At 33.3% G+C, this 16,406-nt stretch overlaps 3 protein-coding genes across 7 annotated transcripts in view; 1 reads left to right on the top strand and 2 right to left on the bottom strand.

The window, feature by feature from the left end:
- LOC113399910 (transcription factor HNF-4 homolog) overlaps positions 1-3,829 on the top strand; it is a 57,467-nt gene extending 53,638 nt beyond the window's left edge. For 3 of the 4 annotated variants that reach the window (XM_026639203.2, XM_026639211.2, XM_026639188.2), the window contains exons 6-10: positions 161-281; positions 1,390-1,521; positions 2,089-2,325; positions 2,486-2,633; positions 2,752-3,829. In XM_026639203.2, coding sequence (XP_026494988.1) covers positions 161-281; positions 1,390-1,521; positions 2,089-2,325; positions 2,486-2,633; positions 2,752-2,806 — 693 coding nt within the window. In that variant the 3' untranslated portion in view covers positions 2,807-3,829. The remainder of the gene's footprint in view (positions 1-160; positions 282-1,389; positions 1,522-2,088; positions 2,326-2,485; positions 2,634-2,751) is intronic. The other variant, XM_026639196.2, reaches the window with a different exon arrangement.
- LOC113399902 (alpha-amylase 2-like) overlaps positions 1-16,406 on the bottom strand; it is a 157,235-nt gene that overhangs the window by 79,407 nt on the left and 61,422 nt on the right. The window lies entirely within an intron of this gene.
- On the bottom strand, positions 6,495-14,395 carry LOC113400223 (fanconi-associated nuclease 1-like). Of its 2 annotated transcripts, XM_026639726.2 has the most exons (12): positions 14,348-14,395; positions 13,638-14,172; positions 13,098-13,379; positions 12,598-12,796; positions 11,951-12,181; positions 11,397-11,519; positions 10,661-10,895; positions 10,043-10,248; positions 8,320-8,435; positions 7,878-8,129; positions 7,225-7,394; positions 6,495-6,841 (listed from the first exon to the last, which is right to left on the bottom strand). In XM_026639726.2, exons 2-12 carry the CDS (start codon positions 14,122-14,124, stop codon positions 6,677-6,679), a joined length of 2,466 nt encoding a protein of 821 aa, XP_026495511.2. In that variant the 5' UTR covers positions 14,125-14,172; positions 14,348-14,395; the 3' UTR covers positions 6,495-6,676. The 2 variants fall into 2 exon arrangements, with proteins under 2 accessions (XP_026495511.2, XP_026495502.2); XM_026639717.2 differs by lacking the exon at positions 14,348-14,395 and having other exon boundaries at positions 13,638-14,270.

A 16,406-nucleotide genomic window follows, 5' to 3' on the forward strand; every position in this document is an offset into this window, starting at 1 on the left:
ATTCTCAAATTAAACACTAGCCCCGAACTGGTGGAAGAAACTCGGCTGATCGTTTTTGTTGATTTATTGTTATTTACGTCTATTCAATATCGAAAAGAATAATAAACAGCCAGGAGGCCATCCTTAACACACTCTGTACCGAACCCTGACCGCGTCGCAGGTGGCGCTGCTGCGCGCGCACGCGGGCGAGCACCTGCTGCTCGGCTGCGCGCGCCGCTCGCTGCACCTCAGCGACGTGCTGCTGCTCGGGAACAACTGCATCATCGCCAAGCACAACATCGGTAAGGCTCGCCGTCTCGTTATATTATACGCTGTTATGCCTTTACAGAGGAAAATTTACAACCAAATTGATATAATACATTTAAAATTAATTTATATATTTTGTTTTCACATACCATCGGGCATTTCAAAAAAAATTAACGAGTTTAACCATACGTAGCCATCGTTTGTTTTTATATTCATACTTTCCATTCGCTTTTACTCTTACCCGTAAATTCATGTCCGCAAACAAACAGTACCCGTAAACTCAGTTGACCGCACTAATGTTAGTCACTAGCGACTGCGCAAGATTTAATTATAGGTGGGTACTACTACCTAGTGGGTACTAACCCACTAAGTGTTCGTGTGTTCGTGTTGACCCAGTTCGGTCGATTATTGCGAATACAAATTGTGAATCGTATTTTTTTTAAATATATGCATTTGACGACCTCCTTGGTCAAGTAGTGTGTACACCGGTTTTCATGGGTACGCTACTCTGAGGTCCCGGGTTCGATTCCCGGCCGAGTCGATGTAGAAAAATTTCATTAATTTTCTATGTTGTCTTGGGTCTGGGTGTTTGTGGTACCGTCGTTACTTCTGATTTTCCATAACACAAGTGCTTTAGCTGCTTACATTGGAATCAGAGTAATGTATGTGATGTTGTCCAATATTTATTTATTTATTATTATTTATTTATTTACTTCTGGTTAACTCATTAATAGCCTATTCCAATCATAAAAGAAAAATCTTAGATTTACATATTTTGTTTGCTAATAGTTCTGCTACATCATGGATTACCAACAGTTCTTGATACCAACTAACATATCTTAATTTGTAACACAACACGATTCAGCTCAACTATTTATGTCAACGTCAATTTTATTTCGAAATTCCGATAATATCTTCGCTAATAAACAAAACGCAATTTTCCATCCATAATAAATATCATACATTATTTAAGATCTGAACCTCATCTTAATTCAATTTCGAAGCTGTTTGTTTGCCGTTCCCCCTCCTTTGGTTGGATTAGGCTATAAGTTAATGTGACTTTCTCTCCAACCCTCCCCCCTTCCTTCTATACTTTTCTCTTATTAATACACATACTTGATTCGAGTCTTTTATTTCCAACAGATGGCAGAATGGATATAGACATCAGTATGATCGGTATCCGAGTGATGGACGAGATCGTGAAGCCGCTGCGGGAGATCGACATCGATGACACCGAATTTGCGTGTCTGAAAGCCATCGTTTTCTTCGATCCTAGTGAGTTTTGTTTTATAGTAAATCACCGCAATAATGACTCATTATTTACCAAAGTTAAGGAGAACAGAAGCAGCTCATTCTACCACGGTTTTAATCGATTATATATGTAACAGAATTTCATACGAGTGCAGTCTTTAATGCGATGTTTTTCTTCCTTACCAAGGTCATGATTAATTTCAAAATAAATAAAGCACGTGGTACTCTCAGTGGTGATTACATGTTTGTAATAATGAATGTGGTCTTCATTTAATATTCACGTAAACTAAATACTGCATTTTCTGGCTCGTTCTTCCATCTTTTATATATTTGTATTATAAATTGACAGGTTTTTTTTATATTATCAAAGTCAACTAGTCAGATTTGAAAAACCTTTTGCATTGGATAGATTACGTTTTTATTATGCAATATATAATTTCACTGCACGACTCTCAACAGCGAAGTTTGTTTTGGATAATGGGATGCACTTGATTATCAAACACACTCATACTCCAGTTACAACTGGAAACCGCAGTACCAAGCTAATGATATTTTCTTTATTAAAAGTAAAATATTTCGTCGATTCCTCAGACGCGAAAGGTCTCTCCCAACCGCAGAAGATCAAGCAACTGCGCTACCAGATCCAGATCAACCTGGAGGACTACATCAGTGACCGGCAGTACGACGGTCGCGGTCGGTTCGGTGAGCTGCTGCTGTGCCTGCCGCCGCTGCAGAGCATCACGTGGCAGATGATCGAACAGATACAGTTCGCCAAGCTCTTCGGGGTCGCGCACGTCGACAGCCTGCTGCAGGAGATGTTGCTAGGAGGTAACATTTCACGTGATCTCTTTGGTTTCCAATGTCACTTATACGCCTGAATCCAAAAAAATCTAACCCACCTCATGTGTTCCGCTAAGCGACGCAATGTGTCGTGAAAAGCGGCGGCCACATGTGGTAAGTTCCTTTGTGTAACGAGGACAAACCCTAGGTGCATCGACAGAGGCGACGCTGGAGGAGAGCGCGGCGGAGGGCGCGGGGGGCGCGGGGGCCCCGGGGGGCCCGGCCGGCGCGCTGGGGGCCGCGCTGCCGCCGCCCACGCTCTTCGACGACACGCCTTTTAAGCAGGAGCCCGACATGTAAGACATTATTTTATATAACAAATCGACGAATGGTTTTGCTACTCTTTTATTTTCATAAATGTAATGTCATAATACCTTTGTCAATGGTACTTAAAACTATTTCCTTTGCAACCAGGAGCCCTGAACATCCTTCGAGACTCATGAAGACGTCTGACATAACATTGTTATAGTTGAGTAACGAAGACATGGACGGCTTTACTGTTACTGTTATTGGAATATTAAAATTAAAACATATATATTTATATAAAGATTATTATACAATTTATCAATTACATAGTATATGTAAAATATTTTGTATAACATACATATATCTTAAAATCAAGGCGCAAAATAGTATGAAAATGTATGCAGGCAGCTGTAGAAGCCATGCGTTTATACAATATTGATACGCGTAGGTTAAATATATTTTAAGTGGACTGTACGACATTATATATTTTGATGTAAATTTAAAATTTACGATATTCTAACGAAAGCCAAATTTTCTATGTAATATATTATATTATTAAGTGTAAGACCAAAATATTAAGTGCAATTATTTTGAATAGATTTTGGTGAAACTTTACGATTTTAAACAAGCGAAATAATGACTAGCGTAACTTCTTAAGTAAATACTGAAAACCATTTGTAAATATTACATAAGCTTCCATCAATGACACATCGTATCGACTTATTAAATGTAGGTGATCGAGGTTTTTCGAAATTAATTTGTTTAAATGACTATTGGTTATGTTTTAAATTTAGTTACCATTATTTATAAAGTAGGTGACGGTTGTAAATTTGTTGCGTACTATTCAAAAACGTTTGCATGCTTTTGTTAAAACTTGCCTTCGATATAGGAAGAATGAATTTGATTATATATATATTTATCTCATAATATAGGAATAGATCTACTTTTTTACCTACTAATGTTTGTAGTAGACTGAACTAAAAACGTAAAAATCGTTTATTTATACGTCTTCTAGTTGATTTTATATTTGTACCACTGTTAATGCTCAATGTATTCTTGATTTCGGATAGGGCGGTATCACATTAAGCCAAATGGTGAAAGCTATATTATTAGGTAGTTAATCGGTTTGTCTGTAGACTTACAGCTATGTGTAATAGGTGCCTTATTTTCCTAGAGGTGTATTGTTGTTGTACATACCATGTTATGAATTTAGATTATATTTTAAAATTAAATAATCTGTTACAAATATGTGTTTTATTTAACATTCTTTATTAATAAAATACGTGGCTAATTAATAAACGAAATGTAAATATCAAGGTTTTTCCTTCACGTCTATGTATCCTTTCCTCCGGTTACCTCTGTCCTTGCAGTACAGGTACAACACAGAGATCGCCGACACCGCCGACATTGCTAATAGTGGCAAATATAATGGAAACATGGATTTAAAAAAAAAATCAACCAGATCACGATATTTCCGGTTATAAATTCAAACTGTCTTGTACATTATGAAAATATATGATGTAGAAGTAAAGTGTCAATGTCACCAAAGGGAATGAAATCAATGAGTTTTTAACGTCAGTAGACTTTTTATGAGTGCTTTATGTACAAACTTCTTGTTCCGTATAAGAGCCAACGAACCCAAAACTAGTTCGATAAGATATTTACTGATATTGATATTACATACTGATATTGATATTACTGATATTGATATTACTGATATTGATATACTGATATTACAGCTGATATTTATATATTTAGTCAAATCATTAATGGAGGAACACGAAATGACGATACTACAAAACAAAAAACACATGGCGACGGCATAAAAAAAGATTCGGTTCTTAGTATTATAAGACACACAAGTTTTGTATGTTCCTCGAAACGGGAGGGATAGGACTATACGATAATGAAGTGTTGCAAGCTCTCTGTTGTGCCTAATCTTTGGCATCAATATAATAAATGACGCCTTGTATCTAGGTAGGGTGACCAGGTCGTGAAACCTAATAGCCGGACAAACCAGCCAGTTTGGCCGGACATTTGGGTAAAAAGGCCAGACACCCTACATTATTGAAGATTATGTGTCTCAGTATTAATAGATATGATAAAAAATTGTATGTAAAATCAAGGTTTTCTGATTATTACCATAAATATTGTTAAATTCTAAAAGAAATATAAATAAAATCGAATGTATCTTAAATAAATAAAATCTAAAAGCTGGACACCACCAATCAAACAAAATTTTTATTACATATTCAATAATCAAATATTAAACTATTATACTTAAAGATTTCAGTGATTAGATAACGATATCATAATATGACTATGAGTAATTAATACGTATAATCTGTATACGACTTATATTATTAACAGATACGTGACAAATTAACTATTATTATAATAGTACACCCGGAAAAGCCATGTGATAATTATATGTGTAGAAACAATACATCTAGAATAAGGCAAGTGATCTCTTCTCTAAGTCTTTTTATTTGTTCGAGATGATAAAAAAAAAAAGAAAATTATTGTCAATAAAATTTTATTACTAAATTAAGTACACCGATCTTTGACTAAATGTCGTAAGAGATAATTAGAACACATAGTTAAATGACATCATATAGCACCATTTTTGAATTTTAAGAAATATAATAACGATAATTACTTATATGTTATCTAATCTTAAAATAAATGTTCCGAAAATATATATATATATATATTTTATTCTTATACACAGCTTTTTTTTCCTAACAAATAAAATTATACTAATTAAAATAAATGTACCTCAATATTAGTTTTTCTTAAAATTACAATAATGCATTGATTAAAAGTGCAAATCACTATTAGCTTAATTTCTACTTTTATATCGCCTAATATATGTGAAAGAATCAAACCCACAAGTGTGACGTCGTAATTAAGTCTACTTTGGGCGCGGTCTTTGCAGCGGAAACGCTCCAGCATGCCTTAATCGGAACTTGCACCATACGTTATGCGGTACAAGCGAACTGTTACATCCCTACTTAGAAAGCAGTTACGCTGAGACACTGGCTTCCAGCTGCAATGTCAGCAGTATAGGCAGGAGAGACAGAAGTAGAGCTCGGCAAGAGTTTAGTTCTCTTCTAAACTAAATTCGCGAAGGCTGCCTAAACATTATTTATTATACATATCCTCATTATTGTTTAAACGCTCATTTAATTTTTTTTTTTTTTTAAACTGATTGAAGAGGGCCCTTTTTAACAGAACGAATGCAAGCAATCGTCTGACGATCTTTGCTCAAAAAAGATTTTAGTTATCTTTCAAATGCATCTCACCTATGGTCCAAGACTTGACCCGACTTGAAAAAGAACCCTCTATTTGAAACCCTGGGTTAGGACGGGCCTGTGTGCAATGAAGGTTACTACTAGGATTATTTTTAGTCGTTAGGTCGGAACGTAATAGAAATACGCGTTTACTTCGTTCTTGACGTCACACAGGGGTATTTCTATTCAAACAACCGCAATGACCCATGGAACCGACCAAGTTAATTGTTTTCATAGAGAAATTGAAATCTTATTTATCGAACAGTTGTAATATTGTGCAGTGCTGCCGTAAGTAAGACATTTTAACTCACGTAGGTGCGCCCCTCTACGTTTAATTATGATGGCGTGCATTAGTGACGCGTAGATATGCTGGTGCTTTTAGATGTCATGGTCTGAATTATATTATATTTGTTAAGGTTATTTTGGTAAACATCCCATAGATCTATCTATACGTATTTTTATTATTTTACATAGGTGTAAAAAATAGGTATGTTATAAAAAATAACACTTATTCAACGAAAATATACATTTTAATGATATTCATATAAAATCTTGGTTTAATTAAAATAAATCATTTTTAAAATGTTTTGATATTTAACCATAAAATAAAATAAAATTACAATGGTCAAACGCTCTATTAGGTACAGGCAATAGGGTCATCTGAGTTTCCATGATCCAAGTTTTATACTGCCAATGTGTATAGGCAGTGGTAACACTTACGAATTTAAAATTAAAATATATAATAACACTAGCGGTTCTTTTTCTAATACATAACCGTTTTGAATAATTTTGTGCATTAACTAGTGTTCCTCCAGCTCCTGCGTGTTCCGGGAGCGGGCTCGGCCGGTGTGGACGCCGACGTAGCAGAACTCGGTGTCGATGCCGTGCTGCTGCATGTAGTGCATCCATTGTATCTGCTTCATGGACGGCTTGTCGGAGTCAGTTTTCACTTCCACGAATGCAATCTGAGGGTGTTTTATTTTATTTATTTTCAGTATTTTTTTGTCATCGCTATTAATATAATATGAATACGATTATGATAAAATAAATTATAACATTTTCTTTTGAAGTAAAATTTCGATCCATCTCTTATTTACTTCGGTAGGACTCACCGGCACGTACACCATCTGAGTATAAATGGTCACTCCCGCCCTGAGACAGACATCGGTCCCGTTAGAAATATTAACTATAACCTACACCGCCGATGCGCCACCGACAAAATTTGATTTATATTTTAAACGTGTTATGTCACTAAATATCTCGCCGAACACTGAACAGTCGCCTTACGACGAACGGTCACCGGCGGCCCGCGTGTAAATCAGTAATCGCCGAGTCACTCGTGTCGTACCTCGCCCGTGCGCTCGTTCCACAGCGTGAGGTCGGGGAAGCCGGAGTGCGCGTGCGCGAAGTCGGCGGCCAAGCGGGCGCACACGCGCGCCACGCGGGCGGGCGCCAGCCGCGCGCACGCCGCGCGCGCCGCCTCGCCGCCCGCGCCCGACTGCACGCCCGACTGCTCCGCTGCCGGACACACATTCTATCGGATAGAGGGTCGCACTACCGAAGGACTAACGCGACCGAATGTCATGCGTCTTTACTAGTGTGCGTGTACTCAGTGGTCAAATGTTGGTCGCTACTTTTTTCGACGAGTTGAGGACGCTTTGACATTTATTTTTTCATTACTTAGACATATAAGTAACGAAAACATATTTTTATTAAAAGACACTGTGCTGTGTCCTATTAAATGCGATGGCAGTTGGAGAACATCACTTAATAAAAATAAAAAATATTTAAAAAAACATTACAAATATCAAAAAAGAATACATTTTCCAATACAAGTAATGTTTACCATAGATAATATACGCCATAGACCCAAGACTAACCCATCGGGGAGACTCGTAATCATTCACAATTTCGCCTTCCACCCAGTCTCAGTAAAAGAACAAAAAATTAAATAAAAACCCATTAAGTCGATTGTCAATAACAATTTACTTCATTGCTCACTTTCTGGTCTACTTTCCCAGGCAGTTTCAATTTTAGTCAAAATCTCTTCAGTCGTAGATTCCTCTATTTCTTTAAGTCGTTTCTCAATCAAAGCCTTCCTGTTGTTGTAGAAGTCTTCGCAGAACATGTCCAGAGGGTAAGTCTGGTAGTGGGACAAAAAAATCCCACGAATTCCTTCCAATTGAGCGTATATTATATCCCAGAATAATAGGAAGAATATTGTAGTCACTATCTTGCCCTCCCAGTGACCACCTGAAATGTTGGTAATTATTAGATTATTTATTACAGGAACTTGAATCGTTTGAAGACTTGTAAATTAAGTGCAACGCTAAACACCATTTAGAAATGAAGATTCTCCCAAGAAGTAAATGTAATCAATTATAAGAACAAAGCCTAGCATGCAAGCAAAACCGCGGGCGAAAACGAATGAAATAGAAATTACCATGTGTGTATTTTCCCTCCTGGATGTAGTGGTATTTACAATACTCCTCGGCTTCTTGCACTAGCATGCCATCGGCAGTGCGTGTCTCGAATTTAATTTTGCCTCTGCCGCCATTACTGAAAATGCAAACGAGTGCATAAAGACTTTTTGGAACGAAGTTCTTTTACGCGGCTCGCAGTAGAGTGAACTGGCAGAAATCGTCACGTAACGGAAAACCGTTATGGTCTAAGCGAACTTCCTTTCTCTTTCTCTCCGTTAAGAACAGAGAGAAAGAAATATAAAGTATAAATTATAAATATAATATATATATAAAACAAAGTCGCTTACCGCTGTCTGTCTGTCCCTGCGTATGCTTTTATCTTTAAAATTACACAACGGATTTTGATGCAGTTTTGCGGTTAAATACATTGTGCATTTCATATAGATCAATATGGGCTATATAGCATTTAATTTAAATGAATATTTTCGAATATATTACAGATTTAAAATACAGGGACATAGCGGTTTGTATTGTCTAATGACAAAAAGATTTGAACTTTGTATATAATGACATTTTGTAGTATATTTGGTATCAGTATTGCACCCTGCATATTATATATACAGTTTTATAAAAAAATATTTTAATTTATTTTTGATATTGGGATTTTAATCACAATTTAATTTCTTGTAATTTAATTATCCTCAAGCATTCTTAATTTAATTCACAGCGTCTATTATTTAATCTGTATTAATATTATAAATGCGAAAGTGACCTCTTCACGATTAAACTGCTTAACCGTATTAGATGAATTTAGCTTGGCTCCTTTTTTTAGTCCACTCCTCGAGGGGGTGAAATGAGGGATGACGGTTTGTGTGCTATAGCCTATAGGTTAAATTATATTAATTTCGCGTGCGTAAAGTCGCAGGTTTAGCTAGTAAATAATATAATATATAAATAATATATAGCGAAAGCAACTTCGTTTCAACCTAGTATCCACGATACCTCTCGTTTTTTTTGTGTAACGTTGTTTTTAGTAATGTAGCCGATTGGACCCGGTGCGGTGTTGGATAGAGATCTACATGCTTATTGCATTGATATACATATGTCATTTTGTAAAAAAAAATCGCATCATTACCCCGAAACAAATGCTTACAATTGTAGATGACCTTAATAGTCTAGTTTAATAAATGAGACATTGTTTTACTATTCAAATGTGAAATGTGTCAAAGGAGACCCCCTTGTGTTTGGAATATACCGCCCTGTCGTTGATAACTACGCCACTGATTGTTTCCACAAAATGGAAAATAATAAGAAGTTATTTACCAAAATGAAAGTTGATCTATATATTTGTATTTTTTAAGCTTTCCATGCTTTAATAGTAGACTATACGCAACCCACAGCGACGGAGTGGTCACGTGACACGGGCGAAAACGTGTAGAGCAACTAGTAACAATTGTATTGTTAGATGATTGACGGTGCAAGGACGAATGGTATAAAAGGCGGAGCGCAGACAGCGCGGCGACACTCTTCGTCGGAATCTTGTGCGAAGCGGACGTCTCTTTATTCGTTCTTTGCGTTAGAATAATTATTGTTTGCTTAAAGTCATTAGAATATTAAATCATTATCTGTTGTAAACGTTGGTAAATTATATTTCTTTTTTTAAAAAAACTCAATCCGCTTCAGATTGCTAATTGTATGATATAAAGTTTCTTGTTATACAAAGTAAATATAAGTTCCACTCACTACATTGGCTGTTTGTATATGTGCACCGCTTTTATATTCTTCTCCAGTATGTCATATTTATCTGCTCGTGAAAGTAGCTGGACCTTTAAAGCTGAGCTTATGGGATTTGTCTGTCGTTTCGCCAACAACTTAGCTCGAGGTCGTATGAAATCTAGATATTTTTCTGGAAGGTTCGAATTGAAACCTTCTAATAGTACTTCAGCTGCCTAAAATAAAGGAATATTATTCTTTATTCTTAAAATCAATATTCATGTCGCAAAATGGTAAGTGTAAGTGTAACGTAGAGTTCAAAAAGCAGTTGAATATCTGCCCATATAAGGTAACACGAGTACGACAACCTTGTCAGGAATGATTTGTGTATGACGAACGTGAGATCAAAATATAGTACTCATGACTTTCTCAAAAAACCCACTTTTTTTTTTATATTCCACTCGAAGATTTGGTCTGCAGTCTTATAAGATAGCCACTAAACAAAGGAACAGTCAACTGATATATATATATATATATATATATATATATATATATACTAATTAGCAAATATAAATTTACCTATTTTAACAAATATTTGTCACGAATGAATAAAAATAGCAATTTTAAGTTAATTAAATTTAATATTACCTTCTCGGGAAGTAACAATAATTTATCGAGAATGAGCGCCTTCTCCGAATACCATTCCGCTCTCTTGTGTTCTCTGAATGCGGTTTGCTTTAAAAGTTTCGATAGAATGTCTACAGCCAAAAGTATATTCTTTTCCACTTTTGATTTTTTCAATTCTTGAATTCCAGCTTCCAAAATTTTTACATATATATATGCCGGTGTGTAGCGACGGAGCCACACCGGTAGCTTGATGTAACTGTGAACAAAAATATTTCAATGATTATATGGAATGCATGTCTATAATATATATTCGAATGACATGAGAAGCAGAGCAGTCTTAATCTATGGTGCAGGTGGTGCGAAAAAACCCGACGCCACGCCGAAGATTGTCAAGTCTTGAAACATTGAAATCTCTTGGGGCGAGATCGCCAGAACACTGCTTGCATTGTGATGCATGTGAGCATTGATAAACCAATTTAGGTTTTCGTAAGTCGTTCGATTGTCTATATGCTATTTTTTAGCGAATCTATAATAAAGACCACAGATTATTTTAGATCTCAACCAATGTCAAAGTCAATTCGAAACCAAAACTACTCCACCTTCCATTGGGTTTGATGTCACAATAAAACATCTAAACAAACACATTTATTTTATTTTTCACGAATTATATTCATATATATAAATATATAAAACTAAATTACTACTTTAAGGTATATAATGCGTAAATATGTATATATATAATAAATAAACGGGTTACCTCATCAATTCTTCTTTACCCATTTCGTTGTATAGATCATATACTCGCTTAATCTTTTCACACTTCTCGGACAGATCAGTAGCTTCCTCTATGTCTTCATATAATACACCGGCATTAACATAACTGAAAAATTTGGCACTTGATGGTACTATAAGAAATATCCAACTTTGGGAACTAAAATGTTTTGTCTATTCATGCCTGTAGTTACACTGGCTCATTACCCTTCAAATCGGAACACAAAAATACTTTGTATTGCTATTTAGTGGTAAAATATGAGTTAAGTGGTTGCATCAACCCAGATGGGCTAGCACAAAGTCCTACCACCATATATAGCTTACGCAGGGACTATAATATAAGTTAAGTATTTAACTTAGAAGATCCCTTAGCTAATTGTATTGAAATCCGTAAGTTAAATAAATAAATAATTTTAATTACCAGGGTCCCTTTCATGTACTCACGCTTCAAAGCATAATTTTATACTTGACTTTATTTCTGACTATGATTTCAATACATATAGATAATAAATGATAAAAAGCATTTGAATTTCAACTTACCTTAAAAATTGTTCTCTATTTTTGAATACCAAGCTTGCATTATCAATCTCCATATCTTTATCAATGGGAAAAGTTTCCCTTTTTGTCTTATCATTGAGCAACATTAATTCTAGTCTCTTTTCTTTTATTATACTATAATCCATGCCCAGGTACATGAGAATATAGAGCTCCTTAAGTGTGTTCCGAGCCTCATCTGAGAGCTTGTAACATGGACCAACTTTGGAGCGCAGCCTGAAATATGGTACATTAGAACTTCATAAAATTTAACATTATTAGACTAATATTATAATATTACAAAAGAAAGTCTGTCTGTTCGTTAAATCATCACAGCTAAACCAATTCTAATGAAATTTGACATTAAGGTAATCTCGCATGTGCACAAAGGATTAAGGATATTTACATGAAAAAAAATATCTTCGATATATTAGGAATTTGAAGTAAAAATCATAATGTTAATTTTAATGGAGATATACAAAGAACATTAAGCAATTTTGAAAACATTCGAATTTTAAATAAATTACAATTAAATATTTAGTGTAAGAATATTAGTCTTTTTTGTGCTTGCTAAATTATTTTAATTATCATTTTTTAGTCTTCACCAAAATGTCAAATGTATATCTATAAAATACTGTTTATTAAATACTTACAAATTCAAAACTCGAGTTTCATTTGTGCTTTTACTACCGACAAAGTAATTGGTTATATTTGTTTTCTGATAACAAAAATTTTTCAATGACTGAACAGCATCATCCTTTTTTGTAGTTTTAATTTTAAATTCCTTGCATATTAACTTCAATTCATCCTGCTTAAGCATTTTCAGCAACTTATCAAAACATATTTCTTCACCTAGAAAAAAATTAACTGTACCTTAGATCATAAAATATATATATATGCGGCTACAAAATGTATATATATTAAAGATTTAGGATTTTAAACAATACCCTACCAACAGCATATTTTTTTAAACTCTTAAATAAACTTCTAGTGTTTCACTTTAATTCAATGACTTTAATTTATATATGCAACAGACATTGCAATAAGAAATTAAAATATACTATAATATACATACATACTTGTTATATGGATTTCATATGGAAAAGTAAATTTGTTTTATTATTAACATCAACTCACTAAAAACAGTACTAACCATTATTACTATTTGCCACAGTAATAAATCCACTTTCTATCAGCGAGTTAACTGCTTCGTGTAAAGTTGGATCATCAACTTTAAATTTGCCAATCATAATCTTCTTCACCTTATCCCATCTACGCCAGCCTTCCTGCTGCCAATACAATCTGCATACTAATCTCATGCCAGGCTTTTTTACTTTCATTGCCCTTGACAGGAGACTGCAACTACTTTCTTCTAAGAGTGGTTTCAAATTATCGTCACATAAAAACTGATAAATTATCTTTAATAGAAAAATTGCTGGAATGTAATAGAGTGAACATTGTAATATAACATTAAATATGAAAAAGGTTTAGTAATTATACATTTTTTTATTTAATTAATATTTAATATTCCTGTTTTAAACTATGATTAGTAAATGAAAAGCTAGAAGCTATTTGATAATACCAAGTTCAATTATTTCAAAAGTTCCGAAAAAGTTTCAAAAGTTCAGTTAAACAATAACTACCAAAATATGTTTGTAACGTAATACGTATTTGTGTTATCATAATTACTTACTCAAGTCATCCAGATTCTTTGAAGCTTGAAGGAATTCCTCATTATTAAAAATATTTTGTTTATCACATTTTGATATTATATCACTAAGATTTCTTTTAGCTTTGGTAGGAGTTCTGACTTTAATACTTCTCTTTTTTGTAGGTGAAAAATATTTGTGGCTTGTTGATGGACTACGGAAACTAGGTGATGATTTGTTTAAAGATTTGTGATCAGAGCTAGGGGACATTGAAGATTTATTTGAAATTTCCTCAAAAGGCGACTGATTTACAGGGGATTTATGCAGCATTTCTGGCGTGTAGATCAATGTTGATTCAGACGAGCTTGTCTGACTCTGATTAAGTTCACATGTTTTAGAACTTATTGACCCCTCATCATCGTCATCACTAATTAAATCAACCACATGTTCGTTTTCAAGTGTTAGCTTAGGCAACTTTATAGGTGTTTTGGTTATACTTAAATTACATTTCTTTTTACGGTTTATATCCATTTCTTTAAATGAATTTGTCTTTATTTTGAAATACTTGTTCAATGTTGTCTGTTGATTCATATTTTTTAATTTGTTATATACCATATATGTAAACTTTTCGTTATTTTTGTAATTACTAATTTCAGCTTACAATAAAATTAAAAAACCGTAACTATGTATGAAAGCAATAGTAACTTTTGTAGTATTTACAATATACAGCTAAAATATTATTTACAATATGTACTTACTAACTTTTAGATAAGCGTATTAATCACTATTTTAAGTTAATATTAGATGTCAAAAGTCATAATAAACAAGACTGCATACAGTAAAGTAATACAGATAAAAGATACACTAGCAATGTCAAAAACAATAATCTTTTATTTTACTATTTATGAATGACGATAAGACGTAATATCCTTCTACAGAAATGTATAAATTATTTTAGGCATTCAGTTTGAGTACTTCTTAAATCAAATAAATATTTTTTTTTGCTGTAAGTAAAGTTAATGCTTTAGGTGTAACCGAAATAATGTAACTATACCCTTACATATTTCTCAAAAAATATATAATATTTCTCAGTATTCTAATGGAAATAAAAAAATACCTATATAAGTTCCGTATGGAGATAACTAAAACTGTCATGTCGTTTCGTTTTCAATTAATTACATAAATGAATCAAGCATTATTATTATTTAAGTAGGTAAGTACCAAATGAATACTTTGTCACATCCTTTAAATCACGATGGTTATTTGAAATTGATGAATGATAAATGAAAAAATTGATGCTTATATTACTAAACAAAAGCTAATATTACTAATACAATTTAACTTATAATTATTTAAATAAAAAATGTCGAAAGAATATAAACGATTCTCCTTTCGGATGAGCGGATTTGGATTGAATCGCCGAATAAGCAACAAACAGAAAATGGTAAAGGTCTATTAAATGAAATAAGTATAAGAAATATTTTTGTTCAGATTAAGAAAACCGCATTTTATGGTAGTTAACACGTACCTACTTAACTAACAAAAAACAACTTCCAATATTTCAAATTGTATGACTCACAAAATGTACTTAAAATAATACCTACTTTCTAATTTTTTATTATTTTACGTATGAGTCATTACACAATGATACCTTTTTATTTTTAATTAATTGCGCATATAGCTACTTTATTTATTTGAATTTTAAGGTGAGCATCTAAGTTTTTAAGCAGAAATAATAGTTACAACAATATTATATATTTTAAAATAATTATTATACCTACATTTACAAAATTGAATGTTAAACTTTAGTAGTATTTGTCAATAATACTAGTAAGTACCTATAGCTATTTTATGTATTTGACTACGAATTGATTTTATAATTATTTTCCCTTTTTTTAGGTAGATAATATTGTAGACCAGTATTACTTTCTACATTGTATTATTGCAGTTAGCACACAATATTAGAGACACAAGAGCTAAGTAATCTTATTGATCAAACTAAATATGTCTGAAAATAAATGTATTTTAAAACAGGTACGAACTTATCAGCCTACATATCAATTAAATCCAAGAAAACGCTTCAAAATTGAGAACGTTGAAAAAATCTTAAAGCGTATTGTGAATTCAGAACTCGCTGATGTCGAATATAGCGAAAAACTTATTCCAGATCTTTGTATTAGTTTAGCGGAAAATATCAGGACGGCGATAAAAGAAGAAAATTATGACAGGTATGTCACGAGGAACTTGTGTATTGTTATAATTAAATTGTCTATATGACCATCAAAAAACAATGTAGAATGTAATTTACCACAACTATAAGGATTTCATGTATGACGGAAAAAGAACAAAAATAACACTAAACATACTTCTATATATAATAAAAAATCAATATGTTTATGTACATATTACCAATGATCGCTGGTGTATCAATTATGTCTTGTTTGTATTGCTTATGTTGTAGAAATAGGAAATGCTCATGAAGTTTTACGGTAAAAAATCTATTTTTATTTTTTTTCAATTTCAATACTATTTGTTTAGGATTTCATTAAATGAAGAATTTTTAATGGTAGCAAATGTACTCTGCACTTTAATACCATACTGTAAAAATCCGTAAATTTAACGATAAGAAACATTTTACACACTAATAATAAATAAGCATTTTATGAATGTTCGAAACGCGGAGTTTAATTCATGTCTATTAATTGGTTATCTTTCCACGTTGTGTAGTATATAGAATAAAGGCTGTAGACACACCTTAAGCTCATTTTCAGAACTACCTCGTCACATCTAGCGACTAATCTAGTCATAGTCCT

This window comes from Vanessa tameamea, chromosome 18, assembly GCF_037043105.1.
Source record: "Vanessa tameamea isolate UH-Manoa-2023 chromosome 18, ilVanTame1 primary haplotype, whole genome shotgun sequence".
NCBI classification, from domain to species: Eukaryota; Metazoa; Arthropoda; class Insecta; order Lepidoptera; family Nymphalidae; genus Vanessa; species Vanessa tameamea.